This window comes from Palaemon carinicauda, chromosome 43 (assembly GCF_036898095.1).
Source record: "Palaemon carinicauda isolate YSFRI2023 chromosome 43, ASM3689809v2, whole genome shotgun sequence".
NCBI lineage: Eukaryota > Metazoa > Arthropoda > Malacostraca > Decapoda > Palaemonidae > Palaemon > Palaemon carinicauda.
This window is the reverse complement of record NC_090767.1, coordinates 26,028,321-26,047,036: the sequence shown is the minus strand read 5'-3', so window position 1 is coordinate 26,047,036 and position 18,716 is coordinate 26,028,321. Positions and strand designations below refer to the sequence as shown.

Genomic DNA, 18,716 nt, shown 5'->3' with positions numbered 1-18,716 from the left:
GGTAAGGAGCACTGCCATAGCTTCTAGAAAGTTTATGTGAAAGGTCTTGAATAGCTAGGACCAAGTCCCCTGGACTTTTTTCCGATGAGAGTGACCTCCCCATCCCTCCTTCGAGGCGTCTGAGTGAATCGTCACCGACGGGGGAGGTGGCTGAAGAAGAACCGACTTCTTTAGATGTCTGGCTTGGGACCAAGGCCTGAGAAGAGTACGTAGCCGAAGCGGAACTGGTCTTCTCAGATCTCTTCGCGCGTTTGATGCATAACTTCTTCAAACTCCGGTTGCATCCTTTAGCTGTGCTCTTAGCACTGGGTCTGTCACCGAAGCAAACTGGAGAGAACCCAGTACCCTCTCCTGTTCGCGTCTTGATATCCTTTCGGAATCTAGAAGTCTCTTGACAGAACCCGCTATCTCCTTCCTTTTCTTCGCCGGGATGGAGAAACGGTGTGACATTAGGTCCCAGTGGATTCCCAGCCACTGGAACTTTTGAGATGGAGAAAGTCGAGACTTTTTTCTGTTGATCTTGAAGTCTGGATACTCTAGGAACTGGATCACTTGACTGGAAGCTTGCAAGCATTCTGTCTCGGATGCTGCCCACACCAGCCAGTCGTCCAGGTAGGCTACTACCTGAATTCCCTTTAGGCGTAATTGTTTGAGAGCTACGCTCGCAAGCTTCGTGAAAATCCTTGGGGCTATATTTAGCCCGAATGGCATGGCTCTGAAGGCGTATAGTCTTCGTTGTAGCTTGAACCCTAGGTAGGGGGAGAGTCGACAGTTGATTGGAACGTGCCAATAGGCGTCTGACAAGTCTATGGAGACGGAATATGCCCTCTTGGGCAGTAAGGTCCTTATGTGTTGCAGTGTTAGCATCTTGAATTTGCAATTCACTATGAACTTGTTGAGTGGCGACAAGTCCAGAATGACTCTGAGCTTTTCCGAGTCTTTCTTGGGAACACAAAACAGCCTCCCTTGGAATTTGATGGACTTCACCCTTCGGATCACTTTTTTCTCCAACAGTTCTTGAACGTACTCCTCCAGAACGGGGTTGGAGTGTTGGAAAAACCGAGGGCACGGGGGTGGAGTGCTGTACCAGCTCCAGCCCAGTCCGTTCTTGAGTAGGCTGTGGGCCCAGGGATCGAAGGTCCACCGATCCCGAAAATTCTGATGTCTCCCTCCTACCGGCATCATCTCACTTGGACTGCCGTCCTGAGGTCTTGCCTCCCCGACCGCGACCACCCCTGAATCCCCTTCCCCTTGAGGGGCGCCTAGACGAGCCTCTGGCTGCTCCTCTAGGCTTTGCTCGAAAGGAAGTAGACTGCCCTTCGAACGTTGGGGTGAATGCCGTGGACTGTGTCGACACGGCCTGGGGTACCCACTGGAATGTGGTCGGGGTTTGTGCCACCATCTGGGGCACTGAAGGCAATGGCAATTGCAGTTGCTGTCTAAGAGGCTTGGCTGGCCGAGACGGTAGCCTAGTCCTCATAGTCTTCCTCTTTGGTTGAGGACCCTCATCCGGGGAAGACTTTCTTTTGATAGCCAGGCCCCACTTCTGGAGAAGGTTTCTATTCTCCGTGGCGGCCTTATCAACAACTTCTTTGACCAAATCGGTAGGGAAAAGGTCTTTGCCTCAAATGTTGGAGGAGATTAGTTTCCTTGGCTCGTGCCTCACCGTAGCCGAGGTGAACACGAACTCCCTACAAGCTCTCCTCGCTCTGACGAAGCTATAAAGGTCCTTCGTCACTGTGGCCAGATGAGTCTTGGCCACTACCATGAACATTTCATGGACCTTGGGGTCACTTGCCATCGTCTCAAGAGTAGTCTGAAGAGACATTGAGGCAGCCAGTCTTTCTTTTGTATCGAGCTCTCTCCGCAAAAGAAAGTCAGACAGCTTAGGGAGGTCCTCGCCGAACTGACGTCCGGCAATATCAGCCTCCAACTTCCCAAAAATCAATAATATCCTCCCCCTGAGGAGGAGGGGGAGCTGCCTCGGTATGGGAAGCAACGCCCTCTCCCACACACCGAGTTCGGGAAACAAAAGAAGGGCCTACGCTACCACTCGGCGGCCTCTCACGAGAGACCGAACGAGTGGGAGCTTCGGAGGAGGTTCGGGCAATGGAAAAAGAGTCCTTGGAGCCTTCCTTCCCTCAAAGAACGGTCTCTCTTAGAACTATTCTTACGTAGTGATAATCTGTGTATGGAATGTTGGGAGTGGCCTACCTCCCAGTGGGAGAGGTTTGCGCGACGGCTTTGTAGATTACGACCAAACTGTGTCTAATAATGATCTTTTCCAGCTTTGGGCTTCCTTGGGGCTTAAGGGCTCACCCTCCAAGGAAGCCCTGTTTGATCTGATCCAGTTGAGGGCAGCTGTCTAACAGTCGCCGGTAATACCAGAGGTAGATCCCCTGGCTATTGACGACGTTGTTGTGACAGAGGCGTCCGACGGGTCGGGTCAAACCCCTGCTGCTACTGTTGGTGTTGCTGCTGAAGGCCCAGGTTCCCCCTCCAAAAATCCTTCAAGGGGGAAGCTGGGTCCAACAGTCTCTCCTGCGAGTAGGGGGAAGTGCACTAACAGAGACTCCTCTTCGGAGGACCGACGATGCTGATACCCTGCCACGAGGTCGTCTTCGCCGTAAGGCTCGCCCTCCTCTTTGTCGCCGAGGCCTTCCTTCTCCTTACAAGGGAGTCAAGAGGCGCCTCCTCTTCGGGTCGTCATCCTCGTCGTCCCCTGTGAAGCATCAGGAACAGACCGTAGCAGTAACTCCTCTGGACCTCTCTGCTGATCGTTCGCGATCTCCTGCGCCTGCCAGATCTTCCTTGCCTACGCAAGCACCTGTCCCTTCGGGGCAGAAGGGCCTCTCTCACAATGTGGGTGAGGCCCTTCCGCGCCAGGTTTCACCTGCGCGCTCTTCAGTAGCGTGCAAGCGCCTCCGCTCTCCTGATGGCCAGCGCCCATCTGCTCGTCGGCGCTCTCCTGCCGTAGAGTCTCCTGACTCTCCTCGCCAGCGCTCTCCTGATCGCCAGCGCTCTCCTGACCGCCAGCGTTCTCCTGATCTCCAGCGTTCTCCTGATCTCCAACGCGCCCCTGTTCGCCAGCGCTCTCCTGCTCGCCAGCTTTCACCTGCTCGCCAGCGCTCTCCTGCTCAGCGCTCACTTGCGCGCATGCGCACTTCAGTCCCTGCTGCGAGTCCTGCGCGTCAACAGTCTCCTGAGCGCCGTCAGCCTCCGGCGCATCCGCGCTCTACGGCACGCCCAGTTCCTGATACGCGCCCAGCGCGCCAACGTTCGCCCGCGCGCCCACGATCTTCGGATCTGGGCACAGGCAAGGACATTGTTCCTTAGCCTCGCCAGCGTTCCCCTACGCGTCAACTACCGCCTGCGCTCCAGTCTCCAGCACGCACTTAAGTGCATACGCGCCCACGAGCCAGCTCCTGAGCCCGCCCACGAGACTTCACCTTCGAGACCATCAGCCACGGCGCGCCATCCTACGCGTCAGCGATCTCCTACACCCCAGCGTTCCCCTACGCGCCCGCGCGATCCTTCGTCTGCGCGCGAACGCTCACCAACGCGCCCACGCGTATGATCGCCACAGGGCTCCGACTCACCCACGCGCCAACTACACCGTTGACCTCGACACTGCGGGCAAAGGGTGTGAGGGTCTGTCTCGATCGCCGACATAAAAGTTCCACGGGGGCGATCGTGAAGTCAGGGCATTTCCGCATGGTGGAAAGCAAAGGTAGAGGCCAACTTCAAACAAACACACACTGGAAGAAAAAGCAAACAAATTAAGGCTGCCAATATGCGAGGACGGGACAGAAACGTCTGTACATCGTCCGAGCCAAAAGTGAAGTGAAGTAGCTCACCAGTGTGTGGAGGGGGAGGGGTAGCTAGCTACCCCTCCCCTACCCCCGTGCTAACTTGCGCGGGAGTAGTTTAACCCTCGTTAAAATCTAATGGCTCGTCATTTCAGCTACGCCGAAAGTAAACCCTATGTAAATAGCGTGGTTTGTATTTTGGTTACGGAACAAATATACATAAACATAAAGAATGTTTATATATATATTACAAGTATAAGAAAAAGTAAGTAAAACAAAAACAAAAGCATTAATGGCTGTCAAAGAGGCAAGGGTGAAAGCGGACACATCCGGCTACCACCCGAGCCGATAGTAAAGTGAGCTCAGCACACAGGTGTGTGTGTGTGTGGGGGGGGGTTTAGCAAGCTACCCTCCCCTACCCCCGCTAACTAGCGATGGGGGTTGTAAACCCTCGTTAAAATTCTAATGGTTTGTCATTTCAGCTACGCCGAAAGTAATACCCATATTAAATAGCGTGGTTTGTATTTCAGTTACGGAACAAATGATTTTTCTTGTCCTGATTTTTATAGCAAGACCAGTATCAACATGGCAAAATATTTAGTTATACAAATATACAGCAATACACAAATTCGAAACAAGTATATCATCATGACCACTTGGATTCTATCAACACAGAACACCAAATGATCCACTACTCACCTTTGATCATTGGACCAGCCCAAGGCACTTCTGATCTCAAGCCTCCATGACCAGCTAAGATAGTATCGAGCAACACAGATATCGTCACGTCCTTGTCGCCGGAGGAGCTCGGTTTGACTCGGAACACGACGCTGCGCAGCCTCAGAACTTTGTCTTCCCTGTCTTCCGCATCCTTCGCGTCGTCTTCTTTCTCCAGCACCGAGACTTTCCAGAAACGAACGGAGGAGTCCTTCGGACCGCTGGCAAGCAATAATCCGCCATTATCTGAAAGGTAATAATATTTATGCTCAAAATGCATTCTCAAAACAAGTAAAAAGAGCTACCTGAATATTTCCAACATTTCATTCAAGTCTAGGGACCAACCTTCCCCTTTTTCCTATGTTGACCTTTTGTATAATCTACTGTCTATATATAATAACAATAATCATAACTAGAATTGTGATCTTGCTGTGGTTCACCTTCAAAATTCAATGGGTTCATCCAAAGCATAATAATACCTATCAGTGGTTCAAAGTTGGTGGAAATCAAGCAAGACATTTCAACATAATCTTGCTAACAGACAACAAACAAACGTATAAGTAAATAAATTAATAAATGCTGGTCATTTTATAAACTCATTGGCAGAGGTAATGAATTCATAATTTAACAATGATTTTTCATTCCCTGAATATTTAGTCTTTGCATTAAATATTCTCTTTACTCAATTCAAAAGGCGTGGTAGCCACTTTACACAGTCGGAAGTATTTTCTGCCTCAATTCCCATCTGGTTTAGATTACATTTCCTTCACTTCATTATTATGTTTGGCAATTCCTACTGGTGAGAGCTCTCGTCACACTACGTCTGACTAATTTTTTGATCTTCCTTCATTGCAGCTCCAAACCATCCCCTTTTCTTTTCCTTCCTCGGGACATCTCACCCCTCTGTAACATACAATATAAAAGGTAAACAATACAAGGTCCTAAATCAGGTAAATAAGATCTCGGAAACTAACCTTCTCGCATAATGTCCAGCGAAGTCACCCAGTCTTCGTGACCGTTAAGAACCGCTTCTGGAAAATAGTCGCCTAAACTCTCGCGTGTGAATACGCGTATTCGGCTGTCGTGATCGCCGCACAGAAGCAGCGGATGCTTGGCCTCTTCAACCTTCACTGGGAGGAGGCTCGTGATAAACGTGCGTCTCGGGAGGCAGAATGTCTTCCTGCCTTCTCTTTCACCTGAAGAAGTGCATTGAATTAACAAAAGGCAAAATACGTACAGTACTATCAACTAAAACATTAAAAACAAGTAAAATGAGCACTCAGAGAGCACAGACCTCGATTCCCTCTATCACACCATCTCAATCTTCACTAGATCTCTATTTACATGTTCCCATCCTGGATCTGCAGGTCCGGAATAATATAATATCAGAACCATAACGTAGCCATTGCTAGACCTTACGATGGCTTAATGCTTAAAAGTTTTGACCAAGTCTACTGTGCTTTACTCGAGTAATAAGCAAGAATTTCCAATTTGGTCCAATCTTGCAATAGTTAAGAATCCTTTAGAAAAAAACTCTTGGATCAGGATGGTGAATACGATCACAGGGTAAATATAGTACCTTCTAAGTTATCCCATTTCTAACATGTCTTGAAATTTTCATCAAATTCATCCATAACTTTTTTGAGTGAGCCTGCTTACATCAGATTTCAGGAGTAAAATACAGTGAAAAATACATCCAATGACATTACAAAATTCTCACTCACCTGCCCCATAAGGATTTGTTTACAAACAGCTATAATGGAAAAGCCCAAAGTGGAATGGATAAAAAGTGAAAGGAAAAGGACAACATAGCTGAGAACGGCATTCATGACCTTAGATGTCAGGATGCCAGAAAACTCTCATTCAATCAATCAATCAATCAATCCATCATAGCTGAGAACTGTATGGATGAAGTGAAATGCTTCTTATAAACCCTATAGTGTCCAGCCACAGCTAAACTTGTACTCTATGCAATACTCCCTTTGGCGATGCGAGAAATTCTGACGGCTGAAAAACCTCAGTTACAAATATAACAAATGCCTCAACCCCATAACACATTGGACCGATATTTCATTTATTGAATACAGTCGCTGTTGGCTTCTCAGATGCAGCAGGGATCTGGTCTTTTGATACGATCTATCACAGGTCCTTGTTTTAAACACGTACATAATTATAAAACATACAGTATACCTGTAATGAAATTTTCATGGAATTAGGAGCCTTGATTGTATAACTCTAATTTCACAACAGTACCTGTTACAGGGCAAACGATCCAACAGGCGGCCATGGCAGTAGCGGCCGTCACGATGATAAGCTTCTCCTTCCCGTCTTCGTGGATGACCAATCCATCGGACATGACTACTGTACACCTTCGCTGTGTTCTGGAAATGAGAAACAAAAAAATCAATTTAGTATTAATGAATTTCTATTGATATTGTCATCAGTCAGGTCTCCTTCTTTTGCCACTTTCACCAACACTCCTAACTCCCATTCATCAGGTTTTGCCTCTTCATGCCACATTCTACTCAAGTACCACATGTGGATGAGGTCATGATGAGGGGCAGATAGATGGACAGGGTTTGGGCATGCTCTTTGCACTCCACAAGAGAGATTATAGTTCACCAAACGTTCAGCTGGGCTACACGAGGCACTAGAAGAGTTGGAAGACCCAGTCTACATGGCTGGGGACTATGAAGCGTGAAGCAGATGATGATGAATGGAGAAGTACAGTATTGAATTAAAAGCTCAAGATAGAGACGACTGGCAAAATCTAACTGAGGCCCTTTGCATTAACAGGTGTAGGAGGTGATGATGACAATTTTTACTACGAAACTATTCAATCAAAACAAATCACACAAAACTCTACAATTGTCCCAAGAACGACACCGAAACATCCCATTGTGGAAGAACCCCCGACTGGGTCTGCTGATATATTCATTCTCTTTCATCATTCAGTCCAGGCACAGACGACTATCTACACTCAAACGTGTGGTTATGGGCGAGTAGAGACAAGGAAGTGCTAATAGACGAGTGATTATGTACGTTAATAGGGATGTCTGTGCATCTAAATTGAAAAATTATTGCTGTACTCTTCTATTACAACAACTTTTTAAGAATAAACTGTTGTATTACTAAGATGTCAAACTTACTCTGGAACTTTCTGCAATTAAAAATGACAAATTCGTAGATATTTTGTATTTTTCCTATCTATACAAACCTTAGCTATTTAATAGGGGTTATTACTTTCGGCGTAGCTGAAATGACGAGCCATTAGAATTTTAACGAGGGTTTACTACCCCACCACTAGTTAGTGGGGGGTAGAGAGGGTAGCCTGCTAACCCCCCCTCACACACACCTGTCCTTGAGCTCACTTTGCTTGGAGGTAGGACTTCAAGGGGGATAGGGCTGGCGGGCAAGTATGATTAAATAGCTAAGGTTTGTACAGTTAGGAAAAATACAAATTATCTACGAATTTGTCATTTGTTCTGTAACTGACATACAAACCACGCTATTTAATAGGGGTGACTCACCCATTAGGAAGGGTGGAAAGTCCCTGCCAGTACTGGCTTTTGGCTTTGCCCGGGGACTCAATATTTGAGTGTGTTCGCACTCAGCAATAAGGAGTCCCTGCATCCCGCTAGAACCTTGCTACGCAAGGACTGCAGCCTACGCAAGCTGTGTGTGAAGGTATAATAAAGTGTGACTCGTCCTACGAAGTTGACCTGTAGTCCTTTAGAAGGAAACTTTAGGCTAGTACTCTCCCAATACCACCTCGTCAGGGTATGGGCACGTGACAGTATTAGCTTAATACTAGGAACACAAGGAAACATGGTTTACCTGCAGTGGTTTGAGGTCAGCTGTGCAGAGAACCCAGGATGCTGCTTTCCCCAAGAGAAGGTAAGATGAAGAAAAGAATAAGGGCCAGACAAACCTTTTCATTCATGCAGACTAAGACCGGGTAACAATGCCCTCAACCTTCTGCTACTTGTCCACTAAGGAGCCTGAGGTTTTAAACCAGCTGTTGTGCAGCCACCACAGGGACAATAGAAAACGTATCGAGCCTCCTGTGGGTCACGTCGTACAGGTAGTGGGCTGTGATGGTCATCACGCTTCCACACCCCAGCTTGAAGAACCTGTGTCACTGAGAAATTTCTTTTGAAGGCCAGGGACGTAGCTACGCCCCTGACATCATGTGCTCTAGGGCGACGTGACGGAGGAGGGTCTGGATTCAGGGACAGATGGATCACCCTACGAATCCATACGGAGATGGTGTTCTTGTTGACCCTCCTCTTATTCCTCCCAGTGCTAACAATGCTTGCACCTGGGGACGGACTTCAGCCATTCTTTTGAGATATAGCCTCAGACTCCTTACTGGGCACAGTAAGAGATGGTCTGGGTCATCTGTTACAGAACGAAGACTCAAAATCCGGAAGGGGTCGAACCGAGCGTCCGGCACCCCCGGATTCAGTGTCTTAGCAATAAACTCAGGGACAAATTTTAACGTTACCTCCCCCCATAAACTCAGGGACGAATTTTAACGTTACCTCCCCCCATCCCCTTGAATGGGCGATGTCATATGAGAAACCATGAAGTTCACTGACTCGTTTGGCCGAAGCCAAAGCTAGTAGGAACACCGTCTTCCAAGTTAGGTGGCGATCTGAAGCCTGGCGTAATGGTTCATAGGGAGGTCTCTTAAGAGACCTGAGAACTCGAACCACGTTCCATGGAGGAGGTCTCACTTCCGACTGAGGGCAGGTAAGTTCATAACCTCGTATGAGTAGGGAAAGTTCCAGCGAGGAAGAAAAGTCCATTCCTTTGAGCCTGAAGGCTAGACTTAAGGCTGAGCGATAGCCTTTCACCGCCGAGACTGAAAGGCGCATTTCTTCCCGCAAATACACGAGGAACTCCGCTTAGCTGGAATAGTGGCATCGAGTGGAGAGATACCCCTTCCACGACACCAACCACAGAAAACTTTCCACTTTGCCTGGTAGACAGATGCGGATGACTTTCGCAGATGTCCAGACTTCCTAATCGCAACTTGTTGCGAAAATCCTCTCTCAGCGAGGAGATGCTGGATAGTCTCCATGCGTGAAGTCGTAGCGAAGCTACGGCTTTGTGGAAGATGTTAGCATGTGGTTGTCTGAGTAGATTGTGTCGTGGAGGGAGTTCTCTCGGAAGTTCCGTTAGGAGTTGCAGAAGGTCCAGAAACCATTCCGTGTGATGCCATAGCCGAGCTATGAGGGTCATTGGAAGATTAACTGATACTCTGGTCTTGTTGAGCACCCTCCTCATCAGACAGAACGGGGGAAAGGCGTACACGTCGATGTTGTCCCACCGTTGTTGGAAGGCATCTTGCCAGAGCGCCTTGGGATCTGGGACTGGGGAGCAGTAGAGTGGAAGCTTGAAGTTCAGCGCTGTCGCGAACAGATCCACAGTCGGGGAACCCCACAAAGTCAGGACTTTGTTGGCTACTAGATGATCCAAAGACCACTCGGTACTCACTATCTGAGACGCTCTGCTCAGATTGTCGGCGAGCACATTCCTCTTGCCTGAAATGAAACGTGCCGATAGTGGAATTGAGCGGACTTCGGACCATCTCAGTATCTCTACTGCAAGATGGGATAGCTGCTTCGAAAAGGTACCTCCTTGCTTGTTGATATAAGCCACTACTGTGGTGTTGTCGCTTATCACCACCACAGAGTGACCCGCCAGGTATTGTTGGAACTGCTGAAGGGCCAAGAAAACGGCCTTCATCTCTAAGACGATTTATATGGAGGCACTTTTCTGATTCTGACCACAGGCCTGAGGTCCTGTGGTGCAGAACGTGGGCCCCCCACCCTTTCTTTGAGGCGTCCGAAAACAGCATCAAATCCGGGGGAAGGACGAGAAGATCCACTCCTTTTCGTAGGTTCTCGTCTGTCACCCACCACTGGAGGTCCGTCCGTTCCGCAGGTCCCATAGGGATCATGACGTCCGGGGAATCGCAACCTTGATTCCACCGGGTCTTGAGTCACCACTGGAGGGATCTCATCCTGAGGCGACCGTTGGGAACTAGACAAGCCAAGGATGAGAGGTGACCGAGGAGACGTAACCACGATTGGGCTGGAAGCTCTTCTCGTCTGAGGAAAGGGCTTGCGACCCTCCTCAGCCTTGCTATCCTGTCGTCTGATGGGAAGGCTTTGTGGAGATTGGTGTCTATAATCATGCCTAGGTAAACCAGTCTTTGAGTGGGAAGCAGAGAGGACTTCTCAATATTTACCATGATCCCCAGATCCTGGCAAAGTCCCAGAAGTTTGTCTCGGTGTCGAAGAAGGGATGACTCAAAGTCTGCTAGGATCATCCAGTCGTCCAGATAATGGAGGAGACGGATGCTGATCCTGTGTGCCCACAACGATATTAGGGTGAACACTCTGGTGAAAACCTGTGGTGCTGTGGAGAGACCGAAACACAGCACCTTGAACTGGTACTTACTGTTGTCTAGGCTGAATCTTGAGTACTTCCTTGAAGACGGATGGATTGGGATCTGGAAGTACGCGTCCTTCAGATCCAGTGTACACATGAAGTCTTGCGGTCTCACTGCAAGTTTGACCGTGTCTGCGGTCTCCATGCTGAACGGAGTTTGCTTTGGTCTGGACTTCTGCCCGAAGGGCCTGCCCCCTTGCTGATCCCATGGCAAGGGAGCTCAATGACACTGGATTCGTCGTCAGGGGAGGTAGAGATGTTGTGAATCGTCCAGGAATCGGCCCCGAGTTGTTGCCACCTGTCTGCGCAACTTTGTAGGCATCCCCCGACTGGTGAACATGCAGGGGGACTGCCAATCCTAGCGTTAGTTTAAAGTAGGTTGAAAAAACTTCTAATCCTACCTTTTAAGCTATAACATAGCGATCAAATACCAAACAAAAACAAAATAAGCGAATGCCAGAAACCATATTTAGGAGTACATCACCAAGATAACTGCTAAAATCCAGGTTAATCACGAGTGAATTCTAAACGATGTTGCCAGCAATGACGGCAGAGAAGATCTGGTGAAGTATGGAATGGTTCAATCTATTTCCCGTGAGGGCGCTAGTCTACACCTGGCAACTCTATCTGCGATTGCCGCAAGTTTTTGAATTTCTGCCGGACGTCACAGACTAAAGCTATTTTTATATAACCAGCGGGTAAGTTTAATGTTTAAAAAGGGAAAGCACAAAGGGAACACGTGGAACACAATGGTGGTTTGGACGGGATGTGAGAGAGAGCGGCGAGATGTTATCTACGCCATGACCAGATGCTTACTGGAAACACAGACCTAGTAGCGCACTCTCGCGCGCTGACCCCAGGTCGCCTTAGGGCGAGTATCCATCCGCCACGGAGGGACCCAACAAGGGAAAACGGAGATACTGTATGGGGAACTACGCAAAATTCTTGGTCGGTTAGGGAGGAGATCCCAGATACTCCTAAGAAAGTAGTTCGAGGTAAGTACTCCGTGTTGGAACAACTACGAATTTGTCATTTGTTCCGTAACTGGAATACAAATCACAGTATTTAATAGGAGTGACTCACCCATTAGGAAGGGTGGACGTCCTAGCCAGTCTGGCTTTTGGCTTTGCCCGGGGACTCCTTATTTGAGTGTGTAAGCACTCAAGAAATAAGGAGTCCCTGCACCTCGCTAAACCTTGCTACGCAAGGTCTGCGGCCTACGCAAGCTGTGTGTGAAGGTATGAAGAAGTGTGACTCATCCTAGAAAGTTGTTCTGAAGTTCTTTAGATGGAAACTTGTAGACTAGGACTTTCCCAATACCACCTCGTCAGGGTATAGGGACGTAACAGTACTGTATTAATATTAATACTAGGAACACAAGGGAGTATGGTTTACCTGCCGTGGTTTGAGGTCAGCTATGCAGAGAACCCAGGATGCTGCTTTCCCCAAGAGAGGGGATGATGAAGAAAAGAATAAGGGCCAGTCAAACATTTTCATTCATGCAGACTAAAACCGGGTAACAATGCCTCCAACCTTCTGCTACTTGTCCAATAAGGAGCTTGAGGTTTTAAACCAGCTGTTGTGCAGCCACCACAGGACCGATAGAGAACTTATCGAGTCTCCTGTTGGTCACGTCTTGCAGGTAGTGGGATGTGAACGTTGTTTGACGTTTCCACACTCCAGCTTGAAGAACCTCCGTCACTGAAGAATTTCTTTTGAAGGCCAGGGACGTAGCTATGCCCCTGACATCATGTCCTCTGGGGCGACGTGACGGAGGAGGGTCTGGATTCAGTGCCAGGTCAATGACTCTGCGAATCCATGCAGAGATGGTGTTCTTGGTGACCCTCCTCTTAGTCCTTCCTGTGCTGATGAATAGTGCTGGCACACGAGGACGGGCTGCGGCTGTTCTTTTGAGGTACAGCCTCAAGCTCCTTCCTGGGCATAGTAAGAGATGGTCTAGGTCATCTGTTACAGTACGAAGACTAGAAATCCGGAAGGAGTCGAATCGAGGATCCGCGACTCTGGATTCTGAGTCTTAGCAATAAACTCAGGGACGAAGCTGAACGTTACCTCCCCCCATCCCCTTGAATGGGCAATGTCATACGAGAGACCATGAAGTTTTCTGACTCGTTTTGCCGAGGCCAAAGCTAGCAGGAACACCGTCTTCCGGGTTAGGTGGCGATCTGATGCCTGGCGTAATGGTTCATAGGGAGGTCTCTTAAGAGACCTGAGAACTCGAACCACGTTCCATGGGGGAGGTCTCACTTCCGACTGAGGGCAGGTAAGTTCATAACTACGTATAAGTAGAGAAAGTTCTAGCAATGAGGAAATGTCCATTCCTTTCAGCCTGAAGGCTAGACTTAAGGCTGAGCGACAGCCTTTCACTGCCGAGACTGAAAGGCGCATTTCTTCACGCAAATACACGAGGAACTCCCTCTCTCAGAGAGATGCTGGATAGTCTCCAGGCGTGAAGCCGTAGTGAACCTACGCCTTTGTGGAAGATGTTGGCATGTGGTTGTTTGAGTAGATTGTGTCGTGGAGGGAGTTCTCTTGGTGGCTCCGTTAGGAGTTGCAGAAGGTCCGGGAACCATTCTGCGTGATGCCACAGCGGAGCTATGAGGGTCATTGAAAGATTGACCAATGTTCTAGTCTCGTTGAGTACCCACCTCATCAGACAGAGAGGGGGGAAAGGCGTAAACATCGACGTTGTCCCAACGTTGTTGGAAAGCATCTTGCCAGAGAGCCTTGGGGTCTAGGACTGGGGAACAGTACAGCGGGAGCCTGAAGTTCAGGGCAGGTAATTTTCTGACTCTGACCAGAGGCCTGAGGTTGTGTGGTGCAGCACGTGGGCCCCCACCCTTTTTTTGAAGCGTCCGAAAACAGCATCAAATCCAGGGGGAGGACAAGATCATCCACTCCTTTTCGTAGGTTCTCGTCTGCCACCCACAACTGGAGATCCGTCAGTTCTGCAGGTCCCATGGGGATCTGGATGTCCGGGGAGTCGTACGCTTGATTCCACCGGGACTTGAGTCGCCACTGGAGGGATCTCATCCTGAGGCGACCATTGGGAACTAGACGGGCCAGCAATGAAAGGTGACCGAGGAGACGTAACCACGATTGGGCTGGAAGTTCTTCTCGTCTGAGAAAATGTCTTGCGACCTTCCTCAGCCTTGCTATCCTGTATCTGATGGGAAGGCTTTGTGGAGATTGGTGTCTATAATCATGCCTAGGTATACCAGTCTTTGAGTGGGAAGCAGTGAAGACTTCTCGAGATTTACCATGATCCCCAGATCTTGGCAAAGTCTCAGAAGTTTGTCTCGGTGTTGAAGAAGGGTTGACACCGAGTCTGCTAGGATTAACCAGTTGTCCAGATAACGGATGAGACGGATGCCAATCCTGTGTGCCCAAGATAATACTAGGGTGAACACTCTGGTGAAGACTTGTGGTGCTATGGAGAGACTGAAGCACAGCACCTTAAACTGGTACTTACTGTTGTCTAGGCTGAATCTTGAGTACTTCCTTGAAGACGGTTGGACTGGGATCTGGAAGTACGCATCCTTTAGGTCCAGTGTGCACATGAAGTCTTGCGGTCTTACTTCTAGTCTGACCGTGTCCGCCGTCCCCATGTTGAACGGAGTTTGTTTGACAAACTTGTTCAGAGCTGAGAGGTCGATGACTGGTCTCTAGCCTCCAGACATCTTCTTTACAAGAAAGAGTCGACTGAAGAAGCCTGGGGATCCGTCGAGGACCTCTTGGAGAGTGCCCTTCTTCAACAGGGTCTGGACTTCTGCCCGAAGAGCTTGCTCCCTTGCCGATCCCATGGCAAGGGAGTTTAATGACACTGGATTCGTCGTCAGGGGAGGTAAAGATGTTATGAACGGGACGCGATATCCTACACTGATCACGGAGATTGTCCAGGAATCGGTCCCGAGTTGCTTCCACCTGTTTGAGCAACTTTGTAGGCATCCCCCCACTGGTGGAAATGCAGGGGGACTGCCTATCCTAGCGTTTGAGGCCTTGGCTGCTCCCTCTAGGATTCTTGGCTCGAGAAATTTTTGCCTTTCCTTTCTTTGACAGGAAAGGGTTTAGACACCAAGGTCTTCGCTGCTGTTGTCGTCGAAGTGGTCCTGACTGGACGGAACTGCTGTGGTGCTGGAGGCTTATAGGGCTTGGATGTTAAAGCCCTATGAAGGAGGAGGGAGTCTTGATGAGACTTCCTCCACCTCTCAGCGGCATGTTCCACATCCTTAGGCTCAAACAAGACGGATCCCTCTAGGGAGGAAAATGTCTGAGCCTATTGATCTCGGCGCTAGGGACCTTCTGATGGAATCTCTCAGCTACTGCATCCCGACGTTTCAGGATGGTATTTGCCCACAAGTTCGAGACTTGGTGGGCCAGAAACTCGATTGTGCGAGTACCTGAGAGCAAAAAGGTTTCCATAGCCTTCCTGGTACGTTCCTTGGAAAAGTCCTCGGAACGTATCAGGATACCTAAGGTCCCCAACCAGATATCGAGCCACGAAGTGGCTTGCATAGCACACTTCGCAACTTTCTCCTGGTTGAGGATCTCGGCTGCCGAGAACGAGACCTGCCGGTTGGAGTCTCTCTCAAGAGGGACTCCCCTGGTTAGCTCTTCCAGCAAGTGGTGAAGATTAGGAGCTAAACAAGGCTCCTCTAAGATCTCGAAGTACCTCCTCTGCTGTACGCAAGGAGGTGCGAGGAGCTTGTTGGTGGTACCGGAACGGTTGGAGGAGGACACCTCGGAGAGCAGTTGTGAGATCTTGTCTCTGGTACTCTTTACCCCCTGAGACCAGGGCAGGGCTGCACTGGTCTTAGAGGGTTTTTGAGTACCAAAGACACGGTCTAAGACTATGTCTCTGCCCTCTCGAGGAGGGATCTCTGGGTCGGAAAACCCGTTGAGTGCCCTCAGAGTCAGAACTTGACAAAACGCATGTTCTGACTCTTGCTGGTCTCCCCCTGCTCTAGAACTTGCAGCGAAGTCTCCTTCTATCCCCGAAGGCTCTTCTTGGTGAGAGTCGCGGCCATTTCCTGAGTGGCTAGTTGACTCCATGGTAGTCCTAGTAGAGGACTTCGGCAATGTTTTGGAGACTTTAGATTCCTTCCTGGGAAGGATATAAGACTCCATCATTGACGAGGGTGGCATGTTCCTTCCAATCCCCGACTGAGTAGACCCCTCAGCGCGAAGAGAGGTTTCCTCTATTGATGCGATGGGGGAAAGCCTCTCCTTGCGTGATTCCCTTGGGGACAGGAAATCTTCGTCCGAAAGGGAAGGAGAGGCAGTAAGAGGACTAGAAGGAACCGGCCTCGAAGGTCTGCATGGAGTCAGTTTCGCCCTTGGAGAAGTGACCGTGTCTGGAACTCCTCTTTTTCTCTTCAAAGGAGTAGAAGAAGCAATGGTTCTATGTCCCAATTCAGAGAGGACAGGCTTGAAAGCCTGAGTTACAGCTCTGATCAGGGCACCGAACCAGGGCTGTTGGCTGACAGACGCGCTGTCAGACATACCCTTTGTAGGGACAGGGATTGAAGGGTCCCTGGGAGGAGTCACCATCATTGGTGGGTTCGCCTGTGGTAGCTTTGGGATCCTGGACCCCTCTGGATGTTTCCCTTCTCCCACAATGCGCGGTGGTATGCGCTTGCGGGGAGGGGAATGAGGCGATGGCGACCTTGCCGTACGTTGTTCAGTAATCTCGCGCGGGGGAGAATAATGGCGCTCGCGCGGGGGAGAATAATGGCGCTCGCGCGGGGGAGAATAAAGGCGCTCGCGCGGGGGAGAATAATGGCGCGCGCGCGGGGGGGAGAATAATGGCGCGCGCGCGGGGGGGGAGAATAATGGCGCGCGCGCGGGGGGGGAGAATAATGGCGCGCGCGCGGGGGGGAGAATAATGGCGCGCGCGCGCGGGGGGGAGGATAATGGCGCGCGCGCGGGGGGGAGGATAATGGCGCGCGCGCGGGGGGGAGGATAATGGCGCGCGCGCGGGGGGGAGGATAATGGCGCGCGCGCGGGGGGGAGGATAATGGCGCGCGCGCGGGGGGGAGGATAATGGCGCGCGCGCGGGGGGGAGGATAATGGCGCGCGCGCGGGGGGGAGGATAATGGCGCGCGCGCGCGGGGGAGGATAATGGCGCGCGCGCGCGGGGGAGGATAATGGCGCGCGCGCGCGGGGGAGGATAATGGCGCGCGCGCGCGGGGGAGGATAATGGCGCGCGCGCGCGGGGGAGGATAATGGCGCGCGCGGGGGAGGATAATGGCGCGCGCGCGCGGGGGAGGATAATGGCGCGCGCGCGGGGGAGGATAATGGCGCGCGCGGGGGAGGATAATGGCGCGCGCGGGGGAGGATAATGGCGCGCGCACGCGCGCGCGGGGGAGGATAATGGCGCGCGCGCGCGCGGGGGAGGATAATGGCGCGCGCGCGCGCGGGGGAGGATAATGGCGCGCGCGCGCGCGGGGGAGGATAATGGCGCGCGCGCGCGGGGGAGGATAATGGCGCGCGCGCGCGCGGGGGAGGATAATGGCGCGCGCGCGCGCGGGGGAGGATAATGGCGCGCGCGCGCGCGGGGGAGGATAATGGCGCGCGCGCGCGCGCGCGCGGGGGAGGATAATGGCGCGCGCGCGCGCGGGGGAGGATAATGGCGCGCGCGCGGGGGAGGATAATGGCGCGCGCGCGCGGGGGAGGATAATGGCGCGCGCGCGCGGGGGAGGATAATGGCGCGCGCGCGCGGGGGAGGATAATGGCGCGCGCGCGCGGGGGAGGATAATGGCGCGCGCGCGGGGGAGGATAATGGCGCGCGCGCGCGGGGGAGGATAATGGCGCGCGCGCGCGGGGGAGGATAATGGCGCGCGCGCGCGGGGGAGGATAATGGCGCGCGCGCGCGCGGGAGAATAATGGCGCGCGCGCGCGCGGGGGAGAATAATGGCGCGGGGGAGAATAATGGCGCGGGGGAGAATAATGGCGCGGGGGAGAATAATGGCGCGGGGGAGAATAATGGCGCGCGCGCGCGGGGGAGAATAATGGCGCGCGCGCGCGGGGGAGAATAATGGCGCGCGCGCGCGGGGGAGAATAATGGCGCGCGCGCGCGGGGGAGAATAATGGCGCGCGCGCGCGGGGGAGAATAATGGTGCGCGCGCGCGCGCGGGGGAGAATAATGGCGCGCGCGCGCGGGGGAGAATAATGGCGCGCGCGCGCGGGGGAGAATAATGGCGCGCGCGCGCGGGGGAGAATAATGGCGCGCGCGCGCGGGGGAGAATAATGGCGCGCGGGGGAGAATAATGGCGCGCGCGGGAGAATAATGGCGCGCGCGCGCGGGAGAATAATGGCGCGCGCGCGGGGCAGAATAATGGCGCGCGCGCGGGGGAGAATAATGGCGCGCGCGCGCGGGGGAGAATAATGGCGCGCGCGCGCGGGGGAGAATAATGGCGCGCGCGCGCGGGGGAGAATAATGGCGCGCGGGGGAGAATAATGGCGCGCGCGCGCGGGGGAGAATAATGGCGCGCGCGCGCGCGGGAGAATAATGGCGCGCGCGCGGGGGAGAATAATGGCGCGCGCGCGCGGGGCAGAATAATGGCGCGCGCGCGCGGGGCAGAATAATGGCGCGCGCGCGCGGGAGAATAATGGCGCGCGCGCGCGGGAGAATAATGGCGCGCGCGCGCGGGAGAATAATGGCGCGCGCGCGCGGGAGAATAATGGCGCGCGCGCGGGGCAGAATAATGG

The 18,716-nt window shown here is 51.9% G+C and overlaps 1 protein-coding gene and 1 long non-coding RNA gene across 3 annotated transcripts in view; one reads left to right on the top strand and one right to left on the bottom strand.

The window, feature by feature from the left end:
* The window catches only part of LOC137633404 (elongator complex protein 2-like), a 273,506-nt gene that overhangs the window by 7,908 nt on the left and 246,882 nt on the right, over positions 1–18,716 (bottom strand). The window contains exons 6-7 of one of the 2 annotated variants that reach the window (XM_068365629.1): positions 5,501–5,722; positions 4,509–4,772 (exon numbers count right to left, since the gene is read on the bottom strand). In XM_068365629.1, the coding sequence (XP_068221730.1) occupies positions 4,509–4,772; positions 5,501–5,722 (486 nt within the window). The remainder of the gene's footprint in view (positions 1–4,508; positions 4,773–5,500; positions 5,723–18,716) is intronic. The other variant, XM_068365630.1, reaches the window with a different exon arrangement.
* The window catches only part of LOC137633405 (uncharacterized), a 360,609-nt gene that overhangs the window by 161,754 nt on the left and 180,139 nt on the right, over positions 1–18,716 (top strand). The gene's annotated exons all lie outside the window — the stretch shown is intronic.